Genomic DNA, 23823 nt, shown 5'->3' on the forward strand with positions numbered 1-23823 from the left:
TCCATGAAACAGTGGAGTGGCCATCCAAAGCTGAAATCCATCACACCTGGAAAGTACCAGAATGTGGGAAGACAATGTCCCTCTAAACACAACACCGGAGGTGTGAAATACCTATTTTTGTCACTTGCCACTCTTAAGTAACAAACTGAATCTTTTTTTTTCCCTTCAAGTGTTAAATATTCCCCATTGGGTTTCTGCATCTGCCATCAGAAGGAAGTTAAATTGTGTGTTTGTTGAAAGGAGCTAAAATAAAATATGCTTAGGAGTGTTTTCTTCTTCTCTTTTTTTTTAGGCTGTGTTTCTCCGGTGCCCGAGAAGGCCACTTGCCGAGTCTCCTGGCCATGATCCATGTCAAACATTGCACCCCAATTCCAGCTCTCCTCGTCTGCGTAGGTGTTTCTGTTCCTGTAGAATTGACTGACATAGTTAATAGAAATACTATTGGTTTAACTCAAGGGTCAGCTGGAGCCGCATGTGGCTCTTTCATCCCTCTGCTGCGGCTCCCTGTTGCCAGTCTGCTCCACAATTGATAGGGTTAGGGATTTCGGTTAGGAGAGGTAGAGGAAAAAAGATGCCGTGCTAGGAGGAGAATCTATGGTGGGGGAACCAGACTTCCGGCTGGCTCCAGAATTGAATGGGGGGGCTTTCGGTTAGGACTTTTGTGGCTCTTTGAGTGTTTAAGGTTGCCGACCCCTGGTTTAACTGAATACCAATCAAATACATTTTGGAATATCAGCATGTTGAGCTCATTGGTAGCCAAAGTGTACCTGTACTACTTTTAGCACAGCAAAAATCACTAGATAAAGAGACAGGTTCAGGTTGCAGATGTTGGAAGCTGAGAGATCCTGAAGCAGATGTGAAAAGAATGGAAGAGAGAGTTGACATAAACGATAGTTGAAATAGTGTATGACTCCATTGGCAGCTAATCTTACAAAACAGCAATTTGTTATGGTATGCGGGTCACATTCTGGTTTCTTTTATTAATTTCATTATCGAGTACATTATCAAATACCCAAAAAAAAGTGCAACTCGTTGGGAAAATGGGGAAGGGGAAGAGAAAGAAGTGTAGGTTAAAGGGGGGAAAAGAAAAGAAAAATATTTGACTTCCAACTCCTCTGTGTGTGTGTGTGTGTGTGTGTGTGTGTGTGTGTCCATATATATATGTGTGTGTGTGTGTGTGTGCGTGCGTGTATAGGGTACGTGGTCACCCAGTGGTTAAGACGCTGAGCTTGTCGATCAGAAAGTTTGGCAGTTCTGCGGTTCGAATCCCAAACGCCACGTAACGAATTGAGCTCCCGTTACTTGTCCCAGCTTCTGCCAACCTAGCAGTTCGAAAGCATGTAAAAATGCAAGTAGATAAAAAGGAACCACCTTTGGTGGGAAGTAAACAGTGTTCCCTGCGCCTTCGGCATTTAGTCATGCCGGCCCCATGACCACGGAGACATCTTTGGACAGTGCTGGCTCTTCAGCTGCATATATCTGCAGGTGGATGGGAAAGTAAAAACTATATATACAGTTCTTCATTTGTAGTGTTTCCTTAGCCTGTTTGATCCTAGCTGTGGCTCTGTCATCTTTGCAATAGCTTAAGCCAGAGGTTTCCAACTTTGGCAACTTTAAGACTTCTGGACTTCAACTCCCAGAGTGGCTAGTTGGGGAATTCTGGGAGTGGAAGTCCACAAATCTCAAGATTGGAAATCCTGGCTTAAGCTATTGGAATGGATAAGCTTCCTCGTGTCCTCTAATCTTTGTATTGTGTGCCCACTCCTCCTTTGAAGTCTGCATTTTTAACTCGAGGAAGTTTCTGCCTTTGCTTCTTCCAGAAATTCTCAATTTAAAGAATACACTCCGTCCTTTTTCTCTCCCCACTCCCAGTGCCTAGCTACTGTGGTCATCATGCTGGTTGGAGACACCTACACCTTAATTAACTATGTGTCCTTCATCAACTACCTCTGCTACGGAGTGACAATAATAGGCCTACTTGTGCTACGATGGAAGAAGCCTCAGATCTTCAGACCCATCAAGGTGACAAATAGTGAGACAGTCTGATTTTAATTCTGCTCTTTGGTCTGTACTGGTTGTCCTCGGCTTACAAAGATTCGTTTAGCAACCGTTGGACATTAGGACGGCCTTGAAGCAAACGACTTGCATTTATAACCCTCACTTGTTCAAACAGCTTGGAGGCTTTGATGTTAAATTACTCCACCTTCACTTGCCAGATTGTTAGGTATGCCCATGAATTAAGAAACGATACGTAGAGATGAGCTTACTGTTCTGATCTAGGCTTCCCCCAAAAAGCACGAGGCAGAGTCCTGGTCCCGACAAAACCCCTTTTATTAAACGAATGTGAATTCCTCTCATTCACATTCAGCAAAGGCCTGGCAAGCAGTCATTCAAAGGAGTAATTATGATTACAGACCTTATCTATTCTCAGAAAGCTGCCATGTAAATATTTTCCAAATGAGGTGCTGTGCAAGGAAAGACTGGGCACAGAGTCTCTCAGATTCACGGACAGATCTTCACACTCCTGAAATGAATCTAACGACCGAATGAACGAATTGTTTCCTGCAAAAGCCCACTCCCCTTTCACTCCTCTTTTATTTCCTGTGGGAGGGGCCAATCACCTTCCACCTGTGGCTTTACTCCCAAGTCGACCCTGATTTCTGAGTTGTTCTTTTCTTCTGGCAGCTCTGCGCATGCGCACACTGGGAACAGGCTCTAGCTGTTCCTCTGCCTCACTGCTGTCTAGCTCTGTAGGCTCCTGATCACTGCCAGACGGCCTCGGCCCCATCTCTGCCTCCGATGCAGAGCCCTCATCTGAACCTTCCCCAGCTTCCAAGACTGGCCCATGCTCCTCCCCAACCTCCTCACTGTCCGACTCTGCTGCCAGCTCTGCTGGCCGCTGGCGGGCCACAACACTTATGTTCCTGATCCTGGTGAGCTTTAAACAATTAGGACTACGGTCTCCACCATCTCCAGATCTACATGCCCATGGCCATCATGGATACAAGCGTGGGGTGGTGTTGTCCATAAGTGTGGAATTTGGATTAGCCAAGGCAAAGCTTTTGGTAATGTAGCTCAGTGATGGTCCAATGTTTGTCTATCATCACACAGGAACTTAGGGCAAAAACGACAAGTGTCTCTGTATCCTTCCAATATTTTCTTTCCTCTTAGGTAAACCTCCTGGTTCCAATCACTTACCTGATCTTTTGGGCCTTTCTCTTAATCTTCAGTTTTTATTCTGAGCCAGTGGTCTGTGGCATTGGACTGATTATCATCTTAACTGGAGTGCCAGTGTTTTTTCTTGGCGTGTACTGGAAAAACAAACCAAAGTGTGTAAATAGAATAACAGGTAAGAAAAAATAAATGAAAACAACCTTGGGGGCAACATATCCAGTATTATCCATGGATTACAAGACAATCCACTCATTAACTCAAGGTTGGTTGCCCAGGTCCTTCCTCGTGTGATTCACATTATTATAGACGTGCAGAAATCTGCCTTAGACAAGGTCAGAATGGAGAAATTCGTCTCATTTTCTGGTTACCCTAATCAGAGAAGCTTCTAAATTGATGAACGATCTCCTTATCAAGACTCTGGAGCCTTCAAAGTTCACATTTGTGGCAACATCTATCCAAAAGCTAGTTTTGAGGAGAATGGTGGAAGAGAGAGGGAAGGGTGTCCATTGTTTGCATAATCCAGAAGAATCTGAGAGAAACAAACTGCTGGATTAAAATTTGGGCCAGGCCCAAATGTCTAACGTTACGTTCTAGGCACAGGACTGAACTCTTGGGTCTTCTGTATGCAAAGCAGATGTTGAAAAAGAAGAACTAGGGGTGACACAATAGCAGTGTTCCAATATTTGAGGGGCTGCCACAAAGAAGAGGGGGTCAGCTTATTCTCCAAAGCACCAGAAGGCAGGACGAGAAGAAATGGGTGGAAATTAATCAAGGAGAGATCTAACCTAAAACTAGGAATAAATTAATCAGTGGAATAACTTCCCCCCAAAAGTTGTGAATGCTCCATCGCTGGAAGCTTTTAAGAAGAGGTTGGAGAACCATTTGTCTGAAATGAAATAGGGTTTCCCGCTTGAGCAGGGGGTTGGACTAGAAGACTTCCAAGGTCCCTCCCAACTGTCATGCTCTTATTCTTCCGTTAAGTTCAAATGCCTTCCCAGTTAATCATGCCCGGTCTAGTCTCAAAACTATTATGATCACCTAGCTCTTTGATCTTTTTTTCCAGAATCTTTAACCCACTGGGGCCAGAAGATCTGTTTTGTTGTCTACCCTCAGAAGGGATCTCCTGAAGACGATCTACCTTTCACCGATTATCCCTCTCAAGAAGTCAAAAGACCTTAAAAAAAACAATGATACTTTTTACAGAATAAGTAGATTTTGTTTACATTATGGCATTTTTTGTTTTTGACTGGGGAGAGGAAAGAACCTTGATTTGGGAGGCTTTTTCTGAATTTCTTTTTTTTTTAAGAAACGAAGACCCACTCTAGGAGACACCTAAGTGTTTAGCTCTTTATCCTGAAAAGGAAGAAAATAAAAGTAAAATGAGCTCAGGGGGTTGGTTTTCTTTTTTTCATGATGCATTCTACATGCAAGTTGAAGTTACCAGCCGCCTGTTATAAAAGTCATAAAAGCTTTTGTAAAGTTTCTGCAAAATTCCTAAAGGAGGGCCTCTCCTCTTGCTCTGTCTCTTCTTGGAAAATTGAAGACATCTTTAAGGAAACACCATGGCTGGTTATTACTGTCCTTTACACCAACGGTCACCAACTGGTGGTCCACGAGAAAATTTTGGCGGTCTGCAGAAAAATTATTTGCATTTTTTATATGGCACTAAATCATGGGTCCTCAAGCTATGGCCCCTAGGCCGGATATGTGCAATGAATGTTTTTGTTGCTGTGGAGAGTTTCTCCTTTCAGGGTCTTTTTGTGGGGGTCGGAGGGGGGTAGAAATTCCAACTTGGGGTCTGCTTCAGCCTCCTGGTGTGGGGCTTGCCCCGGCTTCTGTCAATCTAGCAGTTCGAAAGCAACTGCAAATAGAAAAATAGGGACCACCTTTGGTGGGAAGGTAACGGCGTTCCATGCTCCTTCGGCATTTAGTCATGCCAGCCACATGACCACAGAGACGTCTTTGGACAGCGCTGGCTCTTCGGCTTTGAAACGGAGTTGAGTACCACTGCCTAGAGTCAGGAACGACTAGCAGATATGTGCAAGGGGAACCTTTACCTTTACCTATTCCCTAATGAAGCCTCCAATTTTGTATCTTGGATAGGAAGGCAGAAGTGAGAGTTTGGTCCATTAATGCAAGTCAGAGAGTGAAAGCACACATTTACAGGATTAACGTAACCCAATTTATAGAACCAAGAGTTTGGCCATTCTTTAAAGACCAGTATCCCTGTATTTGCTGAGTTTTTCTCCAATCAACATCAGAAAAACCTCCTAAGAGCCTTGGTGGCGCAGTGGTTAAAATGCAGTACTGCAGGCTACTTCTGCTGACTGCCGGCTGCCTGCAGTTCGACAATTCAAATCTCAGTAGGCTCAAGGTTGACTCAGCTTTCCATCCTTCCAAGGTGGGTAAAATGGGGAACCTGATTGTTGGGGCAATAGGATGACTCTGTAAACTGCTTAGAGTGGGCTGTAAAAGCATTGTGAAGCGGTATAAAAATCTAAGTGCTGTTGCTATAAACAGTTGACAGAACTCAAATGCAAAACCAGAAGTGGTCAAACTTTCTCAATGTTTTAAATTGGCCTCTTTTCACACACACACACACACAAACAGAGATCAAAGGGGGTGCAAGGTACAAGATTAAAATGGTGAAATTGAAAAATTGAAGTGTCACACCCAACATTACCATTGTTACTGAACATCATGTTTGAGCCAAACCGCTATCTACGTTTTAATCTGTTGTATTTTGGTACGGACTGTACACCGCCCTGAGTCCCTTTCGGGAGAGGGGGCGGTATATAAACGCTAATAATAAATAAATAAATAAATAAATCTCCAAAAGTTGGCTTATCATCATAGTGGCCCTAGCAGCTAATCAAAGCAATATTCTTCTGTTTATGTATCAGACAACCAGTTCGTTTTCTTGACTTTTATCACGAAAGGAACAAACAAGCAAGTGGGTGAAGCTTTATTACTTTTTTTTTTTAAAGAAATAAAAGAATTGCAGCTCCAAGGGCTTGGTTTTCCCATCCCATCGTTGACCCAGTGTAGACCAATATTATAAACTGGCAATAATTGGATTTTTTTGCTTAAGCAATCCAAGTAATAACAGCGCAGGCCCTGTGCTAGCTGTTGTCAGCTAGCCATGTCTCGTACAGCTTCTGACTAGGTCGTAGAAACGCTTATCTCTCTAGAAGCAGAGGGAACCCATCTTACAGAAAGGTACAAACCAAAGACAGGACTAATTCGCAGCAGTGGTTTCGCCTTGCAGCCATGTATCCAGAGGTCAAAGGCAGATGGAACTGTGTTGGGTTGGGATTACTTCTGTGAACCTGCAAGGGGGGGTTGGAAAGTCAAGGGACAAGGAAAGTGTGTGTGTGTGTGTCCCCACCCACCTGGGTAATAATGAAAATAGTGGAAGAATTGCAGCAACGATCAGAAATGGTGAGGCTCAGGTGGCTTCCAAAAAGGGTTGGACCCATTCATGGAAGTGTTGGGGGATCAACAGCTCTTAGCCTTGATGGCAGTGAGGCTATCTCTGAAGGCCATTTGCTAGGACAGGGATCACCAACCTGTGGCTCTGGAGCCGCATGTGGCTCTTTCATCCCTCTGCTGCGGCTCCCTGTCGCCGCAGCTCCCTCTCGCCGGTCAGCTCCACAATTGATAGGGCTTTCGGTTAGGACAGGTAGAGGAAACAGGACGCCACACTAGGAAGAGACTCTATGGTGGGGAAACCAGACTTCTGGTCGGCTTCAGAATTGAAAGGGGGGGGGGGCTTCCGGTTAGGACCTTTGTGGCTCTTTGAGTGTTTAAGATTGCCGACTCTTGTGCTACGAGGTTAGTGGACTTTCCCGGCAGTTGCCTGGTCAACATGACAACAGACTGTTGAAATAGATGGACCAGGGATCCAAGCCAACAAGACACCGCTTACGTTCTGATGATCTAGAACAGGGGTGTCAAACTTGATTTCATTAAGGGCCATATCAGGGTTGTGTTTGACTTTGGGTGAGGGAGTGGGTATGGTGGAGTGGGCGTGGCCATCTCAATGTCCTGCAGCCATTCCGAGCTCCGTCTTCACTGGCAGAGGCTGCAGGAGGCTATTGCAGCCGAAAATGGAGCTCGGGAGGGCCACACACAGCCCTCACACGGCTCTCCTAAGCTCTGTTTTCACTGGCAGAGGACTGCAGGAGGCCATTGCAGCCAAAAACAGAGTTCGGGAGGGCCATGTGAGCTCCGTCTTTGCTGGCAGAAGTGCCATGGGTCGGTCCTTTGCTGGTTCCAGGACGGTCCTGCAGACCAGATCTAAGCACCTTGAGTTTGACATCCCTGACCTAGAAAGACGACTTCACTACTATTATAAATGACCTCTTTCTTGACCGCAAGAAACACGTCAACGTGGGCCACGTATGGTTCGTCTTTACCCATGGATAGACTTACTTATCCGAGGGTATCCAACTCAGCCTTACATTCAATGCAACCAAGGTGCCAAAGGACCTCGGTAAACTTTGGACATGTCCACTCTTTAGCCACAAATATGCAGTAAAATGAACAAGAGGAGCACAGGTGGGATTGTCAACTTTCCAGCTCTAATCCCTAAAGCTGACCTTCCGCCGTGGGTTAAGCACGGTCTATTGAATAAACCACAACCGACTAGGTTCATGCAGGATACTCCATCAAAGCTGTGGTCTCAACAGCTTTCACACAGCACATGGCGCTACCCAAGTATAAGACACACCTTTTCAACCCCAAAAAGAGGGTGAAAATCTGGGTGCATCTTATACACTGAATACAGCATTTTTGGTCTGCTGAAACCCTGCCCCATGCATCCTGTTTTTCGTAAAAATATACATGCAGAGGGTTTGGGAGGATTGCAAAGTGTGCCTGTTGGCTGGGGAGGGCAAAAATGAGTGGAAAGTGAAAATGGGCCCGTTTTTCACAAAAACTGGGGTGTTTTTGCCCTCCCAGGCCCCCAGGAGCAATCTGCAGGCCTTCCAAACTCTCTACACGCCCCCATTTTTTGCAAACAATGGGCCCGTTTTCACAAAAAACAAGCCCGTTTTTAGCCCTCCCAGCCCCCAGGAGCACTTTGCCAGCCTCTCAAACTGTCTGCATGCCCAGTTTTTCATAAAGAAACAGGGTGTGCAGAGGGTTTGGGAAGCCTGCAGACTGCTCCTGGGGGCCGGGGAGAGCAAAAAAATATATTTGTTTTTAAATTTACCTCTTCAAAATCTTGGTGTGTCTTATACTCCAGTGCGTCTTATAGTCCGAAAAATACGGTAATCCATGCTTTCTCCTCTCGTTGCTTTGGTAACAGATCTATCCTACCTCTGTCAAGGTCATCCTCCTTACTTTTTTACAGCAAGACAACCATTCTATCTATCCTCTATCCATCTCGGCACATTTACAACTGAAAGAAGGGAAGAGAGAAAGAGCCTGTGAAGACTCTTTCTCTCCAGCTGTCTATAAGGTATTCTTCGTGAAGGCAGACATGCTGTAAAGAAAAAAACAAAGGAGACGTGGGGGGGGGGTGTAGGCAGAGGGCAGGGAGTCCTACTGTGGCACGTGCACCAGGGAGCTAGCAAGGTGACGTGCCCCATGGTGTCACTGCATTTAGGACATGGATAATGGGACCTGCGCCATTTGCTTGGCGGTGGCGCACCCGAGCTCAGGGTGGGCGTCTGCCTGCGAATACGACCCTTCAGCACACCAACAAAGACTCATCGTCACTGGGGCTTCTTTCAGGGGCACGGAGCGGGGAGGCGGCTATCGGCACTTCCATGGAATGGCAACGAGGAAGGTGAATGCCAAAAGGTTCTTCGTGACAGGAGTGCGGGTCGCCAATGGGCTGGCATTCCCCCCGAAGAGGGAGGGCCCCGTGGCTTTTGGGGTACCTGGACTCCCAGTTTTTTAAGGGCACTGAATGATGCAGCTCTTCCCTCAGCAGCTGAGAATGTCTGCCGTCTCCAGCTGTCCTGCCACGTGACACCCGTCCCCGTTGGTGAATTTCTGTCACTCTTTGCAGCAGAGGGTCCCTAAATGTCCTTCCTGAATCTGCTTTAGCGGTTTGTGCGAGTCTGCCCTCGGGGGCATCTTCAGCCATGCAGCCGTGCTGGCCCTCAGTGTCCGGCAGAGCAGCTGGGCAAGGGCTAGGCACACTCTCGGTGGAGGGGACTTCCACTGCTTCTGCCTCCAAGGCCGAGCAGCTGTTGTCAGGTTCGGAAACCCCTCCGGGTGGGCCGCAATCCTCTTCAGGAGAGGCCGGGAGGCTCTCCGCAGGCGCCCCATCTGTGCAGTTCAGGATCCCGTCCCCCAGGACCGTCTGGGAGGTGTGGGCGGTATGCAAGAGGGGAACCTGGCCTCTCGCTCGCGGCCTGTGAAAGAATCTGTTCCAGAGTCTACCCAAACGTTGGCGGGAAGAGCCGCGCCTCAAGGAATGGCGCCTCATTTGCCGCCTCATGGCCGTTCGGATGTTCTGCAGCACGGAAGCCTGCAAAGGTTTAAACAAAGAAAAAAAATCAAATATTTTCCCTGGGGAGTTTCGTCAAAACTCTAATTTTGATTCAACCTCAAAATAGGGAGAAGTTTTCTGACAGTGAGAACAATCAACCCATGGAACTGAAGTTGCCTTCGGAAGTTGTGGGAGCTTCATCCCTGGAGGCTTTCAAGAAGAGACTGGACTTCCATCCATCAGAAATGGTGTAGGGTCTCCTGCTTTGGCAGGGGGTTGAACTAGATGACTTACAAGGTCCCTTCCAACTCATTTGTTAATCTGTTAATCTAAGGCTTTGCAAACCTCTGGTTTACAGATAGGCCTCGATTTATAATCACAATTGAGCCCCAAATTTCTGCTGTGAGTTTTGCCCTCTTTTACGATCTTTCTTGTTAAGTGAATCACTGCAATTCAGAGGTGGATTGCTCCCTGTTTGGCCTGGATCGGGCAAACTGGTAGTGCTGGTGGCAGGAGGCTCCACCCACCTGCCCAGCACACATACAAATGCACACGCACAAGCAAACCTGTAGTAAACAAAAATGGAAATCCACCACTGCTGCAATTGTTAAAGTAAGAAGCGCATTAAGTGGATTGTCTCTGCTTGTCAGAAGGTTGCAAAAAAGGTTGCATTCATCGTCATGAATGAGTCGGTCGCCAGGTATCTGAATTTTGATCCTGCCGCAATGGCTTTTTAAGTACGGAAAAGTCACACTTGGTAAAGTCACAGCAACTTCGAATGGTCGCTCAACGAATGGGTGTAAGTCGAGGACTACCTGTGCTGTTGTTAGAAAAGGAAGGTGGTATCAATTTCACTCTGGACTCGCGTTGCAAGGAATGGAGGGACAGCTCCAGAGACAAGTAAGACCACGCCTGGAATACTGCAACCAGTTTTGGTCACCGTACTACTTAAAAGATGTTGAGAATTTGGAAAAAGTCCAGAGAAGAGCAACTAAGATAATCAAAGGCCTGGAGGCTAAAACATATGAGGAACGGCTGCAGGTTTTGGGTCTTGCTAATCTGGAGAAAAGGACTAGGAGTGACATGGTAGCAGTATTCCAGTATTAGAGAGGCTGCCACAAAGAAGAGGAGGCTCAAATTATTCTCCAAAGCGCCAGAGAGCAGGACAAGAAATAATGGTTGGAAACTAACCAAAGAGGGAAGCAACTTGGAATTAAGGAGAAACTTGCTAAGAGGAAGGACAATTAACCAAGGGAACAGCTTGCCTCCAGAAGTTGTGGTGCTCCATCAATGGAGGTTTAAAAAAATATTGGACAGTCACTTGTTGGGGATGGTATAGGTTCTCTTGCTTGAGCAGGGGGCTGGACTAGAAGAACTCCAAGGTCTCTTCCAGCTTTATTCTTATTTTCTTTATTCTATTCTATTCTATTCTATTCTATTCTATTCTATTCTATTCTATTCTATTCTATTCTATTCTATTCTATTCTACTCTATTCTACTCTACTCTATTCTTAGAAGGCCTTACCTGGGATGCATTATAAACAGGGAAGTCTTCCACGGGTGGAATGAGGCCTTGTGCGATCAGTTGCCCGTAAGAAGGAGGAGCTTCGCGCCTGACGAACTCCGCCTCCAGGCGAGTCATCTGGGTTTCAAATGCCCTGGAAATGGGATCAAAGGAAAAATGAGGGACAGAGGAGAGAAACTGACCAGGTAACGTCAAGTGTGGACAGGTGGATCGCTTCTTGCTTCTTTCCATCTACCGGAAGTCCTTGATTTACAACCATTTGCTTAGTGAGCATTCAAAGTTACAAGTTCACTTAAAAAAAACCTGACTTATGACTGGCCCTCACACTTGGGACGGTCATAGCATTCCCAACAGTCACGCGATAAAAATTCAGGCAACTGGCAACAGGCATGTATTTATAATGCTTGCAGCACCCCAAGGTCACATGATCACACGGCCTGGGTCCAGGTCCTCTGATGTGGCCCCTGCCCTTTGAGGAACCTTCTCACCCCACTGGGATTGGCCCACCCCACTCATGCCAGCAGAGAAGGCATGCTGTGGGTCCCATCAGTCTGGTTATTTCAATTGGCGGGGTCCAGGAGGGGGGCCTTCTCTGCTGTGGCCCCTGCCCTTTGGAAACATCTTGCCCACCTATGTGAGGTTGGACCCAACCCTCTTATCTTTTCATAAGGGCGTAAAGACTGGGGGAACAGCGCAATGGAGGTGGTTGATTGATTGTTCCCTCTCTCTGGAACATCATTGCCCCCTGTCTAGGGGATAATTTAAGAGCTGACCAGTTGATGCAATGATGGGAATGAGTCAGCAGGGTCTTTGGCTGTTATCCCTTTAAGAGCCTGTGTAATATGAGGAGGCCCTGCTAGAGTGTTTGTGGTCCACATTGAGTTTCTTCCCTGCTGTAATTGCTGTTTGTTTAGATACTGCTTGTAGCATGTGTATGTATAGTATTCCTATATTCCTACTGTAGATAAACACCACTATTTGATACAAACCACTGTTGGCTGTACTTGCTCTTGGTTGATACATGCGATAGACCTGTGCACACTCTGACACCACCCCCACCCTGAGATTAGAATGGCCCCCACTCTGACTCTCTTCCAGAAGGCGCTGAAGATCTGCTTCTGCTAAAGGAAAGCACAGCGGGATGGAGCCCATTAAAGAGCTCGTTGTATGATGTCGTTGGGCAGGGGGGTTATTTTATTATGTTATTTTATTCATTTATTATTCTCTTTTATTAGTTTTATTGTTTTTTTTTCGTTTAAAATCTATTTAAATATATATTTTTTATATTCTTGTAAGCCGCCTTATGTCTCCATTTGCCAATAGGGGGCAATATAAATTTCCAAACAAACAAACAAATAAACAAACAAACATCCCATATCCCCACACTCCATCCCTGCCCTCCCCAGGTGTTCTTAGTTTTAATGCCCGGTTTTAACTTTTTGTGGTTTTATGTTTTAACTGTATACGTAAGCGTAAGCTGCCCAGAGTTACCCTATGGCAAGATGGGCAGCCAATAAATTTAATCCATCAATCACCATTTCGATCCCTTCCCAGCCAGCTTCCCAGCAGCAAAATTGAGCCCAAATTTTCCATTGCTGAGCAATGCAGTTCTAAAGCAATTCACATCCCCGTTTTAACCCCCCTTTTATCGCCACAGTTGTTAAGCGGATCACTGCAGTTGTTAAGTGAATCACGCATTTATGAAGCGAATCTGGCTTCCCCCACTGACTTGGCTTGCGATCGTGTGATCCCAGGACAGTACAACCGTCTTAAGTACGTGCCAATTGCCAAAGGCCTGAATTTTGATCACGTAACCACGGGGAGGCTGCAACGGTCGCAAGTGTGAAAAAGGGTCATAAATCACTTTTTTCAGTTCCATTATAACTTCCAGTGGTCACTAAATAAATGGATGTAAGCCGAGGACTACTGGTATTTCATTTTTCAAGTTTCTGCCTTCGCCTCCCCCTAAAAATATTCCGTGGTGGCCTGTTGGCAGCCGGTCCTTCCAGCAGCCAAATCAGAGGAGGGGGAGACGTGGGAGTCAGGGTCAGCATCAAGGCAACCTGGGAGCTCTGAGGGGAAGAGGGAATGGAGCTGTCAGAGAAAGAGAGAGAGAGAGAGAGGCAGAGCCCTCAGTTGGAGAGTCAATAGCCCCTAGGCCTGGAGGTGGCTGATGAGGAAGAGGAGAAACAGTGAGGTCCAGGGCCTGAAGCGCGGATGTGCAGAAGGCAGAGGAGAGGAGAACAGTGGAAATCTATGGGCCGGTTCTTGGGACGGAAGAGCCATCACTGCTAGCAAAGCCCCACCTTTGGGATAAAAGGCAGGGGGGGAGAGATGAATAGATGTGGCAGACAACTATTCATCTTCCGTCCAGAGGGACTTGTTAACCTGCTGTGAGAGAGAAACTTTTTGCCGGGGCTGCCGGCGCACCTAATAAAGGAATCTTTACGTTAACTTCAGAGGGTTTGTCATGTTTGGGGAGCTGGGTCAGAACACAGTCCCAACAGCGCCCTCTTCTCCTCACCGGTATTCCCTGCTCCTCAGGGAGTACAGCTTGAAGGCACAGCCCAAGGCGATCACCAGCAGCAGCCCACAGACCAGGCTCCCGATGAGCGCAGCCGTGATGACCTTCCGGGGCACGATCACCAAACAGTTGTGCTCATCGCTGCCATCTTGGCAATCCTCCTGGCCATCACAACGCCAGGTCTCAAAAATGCAGAGGTTGGTGCCGCAATGGAAGTTCCCCGGCTGGCACACAAAACAGTTCTTCTCATCCGACCCGTTGGGGCAGTTCTTCTGGTTGTTACAACGGTCGAGCAAAGAGTAGCACAGCCCGCTATTCCCCTCGCAGGGGAACTCGTTCTTCTGGCAGGCGGGACAATTCTCCTCGTCCTTACCGTTGGCGCAATGCCACCACCCATCACAGTGCTGCTTATCGGAGTAACACTCCTCCTCGTCCCCGCACGGGTGCTCCCACGGAAGGCAATACCCTTTGACCTGATAGGTCGCGTTGAACCCGTGGCCGGTGCTTTTCGACCAGGCGTAGTACAAGATGGTCATCTGCCCCTTGGAGGACTCCAGGCTGACCGAGTGCTTATTGTTCCGATACGAGAGTGTCTCCATCAGCTTGTCGGCTTTCTCCTCTAAGCCGTCGTACACCTTCACGTAATCCTTGTAGCCCAGCTGCAAACTGAGCTGCAGGAGAATGTGGCGGTTATCTTGCGTGTCCACTTTCCACGTGCAACAGAGGTCGGCCCGATTCCGGTCCAGGCGGAAGAAATCCGGCGAGGCGAACGAGCCATAGAAATTGCTGAGTTTCTTGCCGCAGGAGAGATCGGGGCAATTTTCCTCATCGGAGCCGTCGCTGCAGTCTTTCACGGCGTTGCATTTCAGCTCGTTCAACAAGCACTTGGTGGAATGGGCAATGTTGCACTGGAAGGTCCCCGAAGGGCAGATGTTGGACTGGGGCTCCGTCGGCGGGAGGCTGCAGTTTTTCTCGTCGGAGTTGTCCCCACATTCGTCCATGGAATTGCATTTCCAAGTGATGGGGATGCATTTGCCATTGAGGCAGCGGAATTCGTCCGATTGGCAGCTGGCTTGGCCAACCTTTCCTGCGAAGTAAGGGAGAAGAGTTAGAAACTTCTGCTGCAAGCATTAGTCATTTATCTAAGTATGAGACATTTGTTTTTCACCTACCTTTTTTACTTTGTAAACCCAAAGTCACCCAGGTGGGTTTCATGCCTAAAGCAGAACTAGAGCTCCCAGTCTCCTGGTGACTGGCCCAAAGTCACCCAGTTCTTTTTCATAACTAAGACAGGACAAGAACTCCCAGTCGCCTCGCAATTGGGCCAAAGTCACTTAGCTTGCCTTCATGCCTAAAGCAGAACTAGAACTCCCAGTCTCCTGGTAATCGGCCCAAAGTCACCCAGATGGCTTTCATGCCTAAAGCAGAACTAGAACTCCCAGTCTCCTGGTAATCGGCCCAAAGTCACCCAGATTGGCTTTCATGCCTAAAGCAGAACTAGAACTCCCAGTCTCCTGGTAATCGGCCCAAAGTCACCCAGATGGCTTTCATGCCTAAAGCAGAACTAGAACTCCCAGTCTCCTGGTAATCGGCCCAAAGTCACCCAGATTGGCTTTCATGCCTAAAGCAGAACTAGAACTCCCAGTCTCCTGGTAATCGGCCCAAAGTCACCCAGATGGCTTTCATGCCTAAAGCGGAACTAGAACTCCCAGTCTCCTGGTAATTGGCCCAAAGTCACCCAGATGGCTTTCATGCCTAAAGGGGAACTAAAACTCACAGTCTCCTGGTAATTGGCCCAAAGTCACCCAGATGGCTTTCATGCCTAAAGGGGAACTAGAACTCCCAGTCTCCTGGTAATCGGCCCAAAGTCACCCAGATGGCTTTCATGCCTAAAGGGGAACTAAAACTCCCAGTCTCCTGGTAATCGGCCCAAAGTCACCCAGATGGCTTTCATGCCTAAAGGGGAACTAAAATTCCCAGTCTCCTGGTAATTGGCCCAAAGTCACCCAGATGGCTTTCATGCCTAAAGGGGAACTAGAACTCCCAGTCTCCTGGTAATCGGCCCAAAGTCACCCAGATGGCTTTCATGCCTAAAGGGGAACTAAAACTCCCAGTCTCCTGGTAATTGGCCCAAAGTCACCCAGATGGCTTTCATGCCTAAAGGGGAACTAGAACTCCCAGTCTCCTGGTAATTGGCCCAAAGTCACCCAGATGGCTTTCATAACTAAAGTGGGATTAGAGCTATAGAGTGTATGAACTGTATGGAGTGTAAGTATGGAGTGATCTCTGGTTGCTATCCTGATATTAAAGATAAAAGTTTCACTGAACTCAGTGCTATTTGATAGACACCTCTTGGCAGGTTTCTTGCCAACGAAATAAGTTTATTGTTGCCTTCTTTCATTTTTTTTTAAAGCTTCCACAACTAAACTGTAGCCCAACACTGTCTACTGGTCTCTCCACTAGCAGTATCCACATGAAGAGGGTCAGACTCACTAAAACAGCAACATAACACAACACTGAAATTCTACCTTGCCAAGCGTAATCTTCTACTCCCAACTTGCTCCAAGCAAAATATTCTCCCCACGGTTCTATCTCTTAACTTATCCAACTCTACTCATAAATCACTTTATAGTTTTGTCATACAGAAACAAAAGGCACGAGAGACGGCAGGAGTATGGCTGGGTTCACACATCACATTAAGCCATGGTCGGTCGATATTGTTTGTTGCAGAAAAATGATGGGTTGAGTTTATTTAATGAAGCAAGCCGTAAATAAACTATTTAAAAATAGTTTCTATCTGACTAGTTTTTTTTCTTTTTCTTTTCTAATTACTTGCATAGGGATTATTCTTTATGCTATTTATATTGTTTGCATTTTTTTTTGTCATGGATTGCAGCAGTGAGGCTAAGATCAATTTCGTTGTATACATGTTGTACAATGACAATAAAGGCTATACTACTACTATACTACTACTATTCCAAGTAGCTGGCCTGGCTCAACCATGATCTTACTATATCGCTCCTGACGGGTTTTTTATTTTTTTCTGTAATTTATTCATTTATTTAGGGGATTTTAATATTGTGATTTTAATTGTTTTTATCCATCAGCCCACCTCCTCCTTGTACACGTCTATATTATATGTATGTTTTGTCCATATTTGTATTTTTATGTGTTTTATTGTACGCCGCCCCGAGTCCTTCGGGAGAGGGTGCGGCTAAGAAATAAATATTATTATTATTATTATTATTATTATTATTATTATTATTATTATTATTATTATTATTATTATTATTATTATTATTATTATTATGAACTTTAAATGTAGTCCGCACCTCCTTCCTGCCTATCTATGTTCATGCAACGTGCTGAGCCAAAATCAAGACACACGCACATCGCAGTGTGAACTAGGTCACAGTGAAAATTGTGTTGGATCCAAGAGATGTGAGTTTATGTCTGGTTTACTCTAAGGTGTGTTAGCTTATTCTAGTTTGCTGTTCTCTCTTCATCGGAAAGCCTGCCCAGTATCTTTGCAAGGATGACATGGAATTAGTCTCTCACGCAGACATGATGTCCAGAAATGAAATGAACCAACAGAGCAGGGGTTACCTCGAATGTAAGAAAGGCGAAATCCCTGAGCCTGCGCTGAACTTGATGGATCTGAGTGGAAAAAGATCCAGATGTGGTCCCTGGCAGAGATGAACGAAGGAGGGATAAAAGATCCACAGACTTTGTACTCCTCCCCTTTGGAAGAAGGACCCATCATCAACCAGTCTATGGAACATTTGGGAGAGTCCTCCACATCAAAGTTCTTAAAACTATCAAGACAAAAAGATGGAGAAAAAAAAAAGAAGAAGAAGACATATAAATGAAGGAAAAGCAACATCAGAAATTGGTGACCTTTGGAAGGGATGGCACTTGGCCTCCTAACCTTCTCAAGAACTTCAGAAACGTGTGTTTTGTTCACTTCTTTAAGGACAGCCAATTGCATGAACACAACCATTATATTTAGGGTTGAGGATATTGTATAAACATCCTCAGCCCTACAACATATGGTACAGCAGCAAAAGACTATTTGTATCATACAGTACAGGTAGTCCTTCACTTACAAATATTTGTTTACTGACTGTTCATAGTTACAATGGCCCTGCAGAAAGTGACTTATGACCACTCTTCACGCTTACGACCATTGCTGCGTTCCCATGGTCAAGTGATCAAAATTGACAACTGGCATGCATTTATGATGACTGCAATGTCCCGGGGTCGTGGGATCCCCTTTTGCGATCTTTTGACAAGCAAAGTCAATGGGGAAGCCAGGTTCACTTAATGACCTGGTGACTAGACAATTGTGAGTCAATTAACAACCATGGCAACAAGGGTCGTAAAATGGGGCAAAATTAACCTAACTACTGTCTCACGTATCAACTGAAATTTGCGGCTCAATTGTGATCGTAAGTCAAGGACTACCTGTAAACTCAACCAGGTCAATCTAACCATGCTTAAAGCAGACCATGGCTTAGTGTGATGTGTGAGCACGATCCCTGCCTCTCACTCACCCTAACTTTGATCATGTAGTCCATCGGAAGCTAAAACCGATGGAACTCTAGGAAAAGCCATATAGAAGACACCTCCATCACAGGTAACCCCAACTACACCTGAAACTCAACAAGGAAGATAGATAGATAGATAGATAGATAGATAGATAGATAGATGATAAATAGATAGATAGATAGATAGATAGATAGATAGATAAAGAAAGAAAGAAAGAAAGAAAGAAAGAAAGAAAGAAAGAAAGAAAGAAAGAAAGAAATCATACAACTCACCTAATAGTGATGACATCACCACGATCTCCTTGGATGTACCAGCTGCAGTTCATGGCCGGGAGATAGTTGAGTGGCCAGGAAGGACTATAGATGACCCCTCGCCGTTCCATGTGCTGCTCTGGTTTTCCACTGCAAGCGGCTGTGGGAGGTAGCATCAGAAACAGAAGGTTAAAACCGCAGCATTTGCCCTTTCGGGGAAAAAAAAACACCATGGGGTTGGTCTTTGCCTTATGAATTCCTGTTCTTTCTACTTTACTAAACTCTTTGCTCACCTGGCTGAAATGTGCTGGGACAGGATTTTTTCCTAGGACACAATCAATACCCTAAATAGGTCTGCCAAAAGGAAAGGATTTGTTTTTTTTTTTTGCACAAGGTGAGCCAAAGAAATAAACATGATGTGCAAAAACGGTTAAGAAGTTTCCTCATCATCAGGAAGAATTCAGAAGCAAAGCTAAGTACCATTAAAAAAAAAAGAGATCAGCTGAAGCAATTGATTTTTTTCCCCCTTTCCTCCTAAACCGACACAGGTTTTACTTTCCAAAGTAAGTTTTAGAAGCAGGGGACGGTCTAGATCTGTTTCTGAACCCCAGACAGGGGTAAGAAGATGCAATTGACCATATGATGAGTGAAATGTTAAGGACGTCATCAGAGGTGGATTTCACATACTTTTATCACCGGTTCACCCCACACACAGAAATTCTGAGTGCGCTCGCTTGCACGCGGCTTAGAAAACGTGACTAAATAGGACGGCATAGCGCCTGGGCGGGTGGGCAGGCCACCACTATCAATTCGCCTGAACCAGTCCAAACTGTCTGAATACCACCGTTGGAAGTCATTCAGGGAACATCTCAGCATTATCTTTTGATCCATGCTTTCTATGCGATGTTTTCACTTATTTTGAAAGGGGCCATATCTTTTTCTTTAACATGATACTTATCAGGGCTTATGAGCCACACCAAGAGGACTATGAAACATAAATGATAATTAAAGGGAAATTTATCTTACCTAAGGAAGGGACGGCACTCTCGATTTTCCCAGTCAGGAAGAGATTCACTGTTTGGAAAATCCCAAAAACATGAATTAGACATTAGGATGGTGGCGTTTACCGTGAGATATTGATCAAAAACATACCTCTATGGGATGGGTCTTGAAAAGATTGCTACAAGCCAGCTTGGGCTTAACTTTTCGTGATGTCTGAAGTAAAAGAAGGAGGAGTAAAACAATGAGGCGTATATCAGCAACGTTTTATGAAGTGGGAAGTCTGGTGGGGAAAAAAATTAGGATTTTGGCTGGCTGAAGAATTCTGGGAGTTGAAGTCCACAAGTCTTAAAGTTGCCAAGTTTGGACAGCTCTGATCTATACCAAGGAGGTGTTAATGATGATAAAGTATGATTTGCTTAATTGTGATCTGTAAAATACAGTTGGCTCCCTTTGCGGGGTCAGCAAATATTTTTAAATGTCTCCGTTTTAATTTCTAATACAGCAAATGCTGATAGATACAATCCCCATCCACCAAAGCCCTTTGTGGCCCTCAGTTATTTTTAAGGGTCCTGAAACCAAAATATTTGTGGACCCCTGCCTTATACTAAGCATAAATGGCAAGGCTGATTTCTAATCTTTTTTTAAGTTTTCCATTTGTCTGCCCACAAGGTAATCGAGACTGATGATATTACCTAGTTTGGTAATGAAATGTCTGAAAGAAAACCACTAAGCTCAGACAGCATCAAGAACCTGATTATCAACACTGTATTTGGGAGGAGCTCACCCACAGAGAAACTTATAAAGCAGTCTGTCAAATTAACTCTTCTTACTCACACTTACCTGGAAGGATATCTATAGATTTCATTCACATTGATGCATCGTCATCTTAGAGGAATTATTTAGTTTTTTTTAAAAGCCTTCTCTTTACAACTAGTGCGTCCTTAAGTGCAATAAATCAAAATCTGAGTCTGCTAACGCTATGTAGACTCGCTCTCTATTTCTCTCTCTAATGTCTCTCTACCAAATCTCCTGGAAGAAACGAAGAAGTGCTACTGCAATTGGCAGGAGAGGAGACAGGAAGTGGAGCACACAGGAAACAATGCAAAAGAATAAAACAAGAACTATAAGTAAAGGACATCATATCCTGATACTTCTCAACTGCCACCCATCCTTGATATTGCTAAAATAGTTAGCATCCACAGTGCATCTCTTACATCTTCCAAAGGGGAGCAGGTACAAATTAAAAGAAGGGATCATTCTCCTAGCCTAGTTAAATGCTCAGACAACCTTGCCATAAAGCCTGTGAAAATAACATTACAGCTTTTTTAAAAATCAGTATCAGACCAAATAAGCTATTATATATTATATATATATATATATATATATATATATATACACCAACCTGCCTTCCATTGAGGATCTGTATACTGCACGAGTCAAAAAGAGGACTGTGAAAATATTTACAGACCCCTCGCATCCTGGCCATAAATTGTTTCAACTCCTACCCTCAAAACGATGCTATAGAGCACTGCACATCAAGACAACTAGACACAAGGACTGTTTTTTCCCGAATGCCATCCCTCTGCTAAACAACTAATCCCCACAACACTGTCAAATAATTTACTAAAACTGTATTACTATTATTCTTCTCTTCCTTACTAGTATCTATCTCTTCCAACTTATTACTATAATCATGTTGCTTGCATCTTTCAATTTATATTGTTTTTATTTGTTTCCTAATATGATTTGATAGCTGATTAGTAACCTTGACTATCACTAAGTGTATCTTTTTATTCTTGATGGATGTATTTTATTCTCCTTATGTACAGAGAGCTTATGCACCAAAGACAAATTCCTTGTGTGTCCAATCACACAGCCAATAAAGAATTATATTCTATTCCATTCTATTCTATTCTATTCTATTCTATTCTATTCTATTCTATTCTATTCTATTCTATTCTTCTATTCCGTTCCATTCCATTCCATTATCTATTCTATTCTATTCTTCTATTCCGTTCCATTCCATTCCATTATCTATTCTATTCTATTCTTCTATTCCGTTCCATTCCATTATCTATTCTATTCTATTCTATTCTTCTATTCCATTCCATTATCTATTCCATTATCTATTCCATTATCTATTCTATTCTATTCTATTCTATTTATAATAAATATACCTGGATAGCAAAATGAGTTCCTTATTATGAGTTCCAGAATTTTTTAATTGAGCAGTCATTAAAGTGATGCCAAAAGAACAGGCTTCCGTAAAGAGTCATAATTATAAGGACTGGAAACTTATTGCTTATGTTCTGGCTTATGCCGTGAAATTTTGCAGACTATTTGACTTCCTGGCCCAGGAAATCATTAAATTAGATTCCATTTCTATCTTGCCACAGTGTCACAACTCAATGTTTGCCTTACAGTCCAGATTGATACAGCTGTTTAGACATAAGCCTGCGTGAACTTAATGGGCTTCCAGGTAAGCTTACAACCGACTTTATAGTTGCATTATTATCTCATAATGGCTTTATAAGTGCATTTCCTGCTTTTGAGCTAACTAAAAATCTATTCTAAAATGTGGTTCTTCGTTTGTTTGTTTTTTGAAAAAAAAAGATTGCTTTCTCTATGCATTATTCATATCTGGAAATTTTCAATGGATTACATTCATAAAAGTTTTTTTTTTTAATATCCAGGACGCAGCGATAGAATTTCTAGGATGTCATCAGCAACAAATCAAGCCATGCAAACTGCCCAAACTTGTTGCAAAATGGAATCGTGGCTTGTCTACCAACTTAGCCAAAGCCGCTCCAGAGAGAGAAGAAAACCAACCCCCCCCCCCAACTTCACCTTAAAAACCACAGGTCCCACTCCGATTGCGGCACCACGCAACTCCTGGCGTGGCAGCTGGAATCACACGCGCGCGCGGGTGCGCGCGCCTTCTTCCCACCCGGCAAACAAAGCTGATGTCATTTCATCCCGCAGTGCCCTTGCACGCGGAAAAACACGCATGCCTGCTGAAGCTGCAGTCATGCACAAACACCGCTCTCCTACTCGGGACCTGCCAGCTGTGCAAAATCTTGTCCAGGTTAACCTGCACAAAAGCGCTTTTTTTTCTTTCTTTGTTTCTTTCCAAGCTGCGCCTTCAATTTACTGGCTCCTGGACTCCTGGTGTGTGTGAGAGAGAGTTGGAGGGGGAAGAGGGGTGGACTGCATGACCTTAGGAGTCCCCTAGGATGTCCTGGACTCCTGGTGTGTGTGTGTGTGTGTGAGAGAGAGAGAGAGAGAGAGAGAGAGAGAGAGAGAGAGTTGGAGGGGGAAGAGGGGTGGACTGCATGACCTTAGAAGTCCCCCAGGATGTCCTGGACTCCTGGTGTGTGTGTGTGTGTGTGTGTGTGTGTGTGTGTGTGTGTGTGAGAGAGAGAGAGAGAGAGAGAGAGAGTTGGAGGGGGAAGAGGGGTGGACTGCATGACCTTAGAAGTCCCCTAGGATGTCCTGGACTCCTGGTGTGTGTGTGTGAGAGAGAGAGAGAGAGTTGGAGGGGGAAGAGGGGTGGATTGCATGACCTTAGGAGTCCCCTAGGATGTCCTGGACTCCATCGTGTGTGTGTGTGTGTGTGTGTGTGTGTGTGTTGGGAGGGGGGAGAGGGGTGGATTGCATGACCTTAGGATCATCCGCGGGGCGTCTGCGGCTCTCCCAGCGCAGGGAGCGCTCCCGGTCGCCCAGATCGAGCGGACACGGGTGGGAAAGTGCGCGCAAGGGATCCTGATGTTGCCCCCTCGCCCGGCTTCCTCCTCCTGCGGGTCCCACAACCAGACGCTCCCCACCCCCTGCCCAGCCCTGGGGACTGATCTCCGCCTGCTCCACACCTGGGGTACCTCTACCTCCCCTCCCCACTAGGAAGACCCCCTTCCCCAAAGGTCCGCGATCCGAATCCCGCGTGGGATCGGGCTGGCCTCGACTCACCCAAGCAGAGAGCAGCCAGCGGTCCCAGCGCGCCCGGGGGCCGCGGCTCTGCAGACGCCGCTGCTTCCATGGCGGGCCGTTCTCCGCGCTGCGCCTCGGCCGCTGGGCCGGGCGAGGATCACAGCTGCGCGGGCAACCGGGGAGCATCCCGTCCGGGCTCCATGGCCCTCGCCTCGCTTCGCCCGCTGGCGACGGCTGAGCTGGGAGGCCGCCGCCGCCGCCGCGATCGGAGACCCAGCCCCGCGTGACGCGACGGCTCGGAGGGGCAGGTCGATGGCAGGCAAGCGCCCGCCGGGCCGCCTCCTCCTCTCCTCTCCTCTCCTCCTTCTTGCCCAGCTCCGCCCCGCGCTTCCCCAGCCCGGCCGCCGCGTCTCCGCGCACCCCGGGGCAT

At 45.8% G+C, this 23823-nt stretch overlaps 2 protein-coding genes across 3 annotated transcripts in view; one reads left to right on the forward strand and one right to left on the reverse strand.

Moving 5' to 3' along the window:
* The window catches only part of SLC7A10 (solute carrier family 7 member 10), a 37052-nt gene extending 32577 nt beyond the window's left edge, over window positions 1-4475 (forward strand). Inside the window, exons 9-12 of one of the 2 annotated variants that reach the window (XR_014176229.1) lie at window positions 293-389; window positions 1873-2022; window positions 3231-3349; window positions 4238-4253. Coding sequence is in view for 1 of the 2 variants with exons in the window: in XM_081963161.1 (XP_081819287.1) it covers window positions 293-389; window positions 1873-2022; window positions 3172-3349; window positions 4238-4353 (541 nt within the window). In the remaining variant the exon portion in view is untranslated. Of the gene's footprint in view, window positions 1-292; window positions 390-1872; window positions 2023-3171; window positions 3350-4237 lie in introns of both variants that reach the window. The other variant, XM_081963161.1, reaches the window with a different exon arrangement.
* Window positions 4476-6132: 1657 nt separating this feature from the next.
* Window positions 6133-23696, reverse strand: LRP3 (LDL receptor related protein 3). Its single transcript, XM_081963409.1, is given in 8 exon segments — window positions 6133-9658; window positions 11145-11277; window positions 13669-14755; window positions 17275-17483; window positions 18489-18627; window positions 19494-19541; window positions 23433-23531; window positions 23534-23696. Coding segments are annotated over 8 exon segments (2550 nt in total). The 5' UTR covers window positions 23580-23696; the 3' UTR covers window positions 6133-8869.
* Window positions 23697-23823: the final 127 nt, after the last annotated feature.

The sequence above is a fragment of the Natrix helvetica genome, assembly GCF_964273705.1.
Source record: "Natrix helvetica genome assembly, chromosome: 10".
NCBI lineage: Eukaryota > Metazoa > Chordata > Lepidosauria > Squamata > Natricidae > Natrix > Natrix helvetica.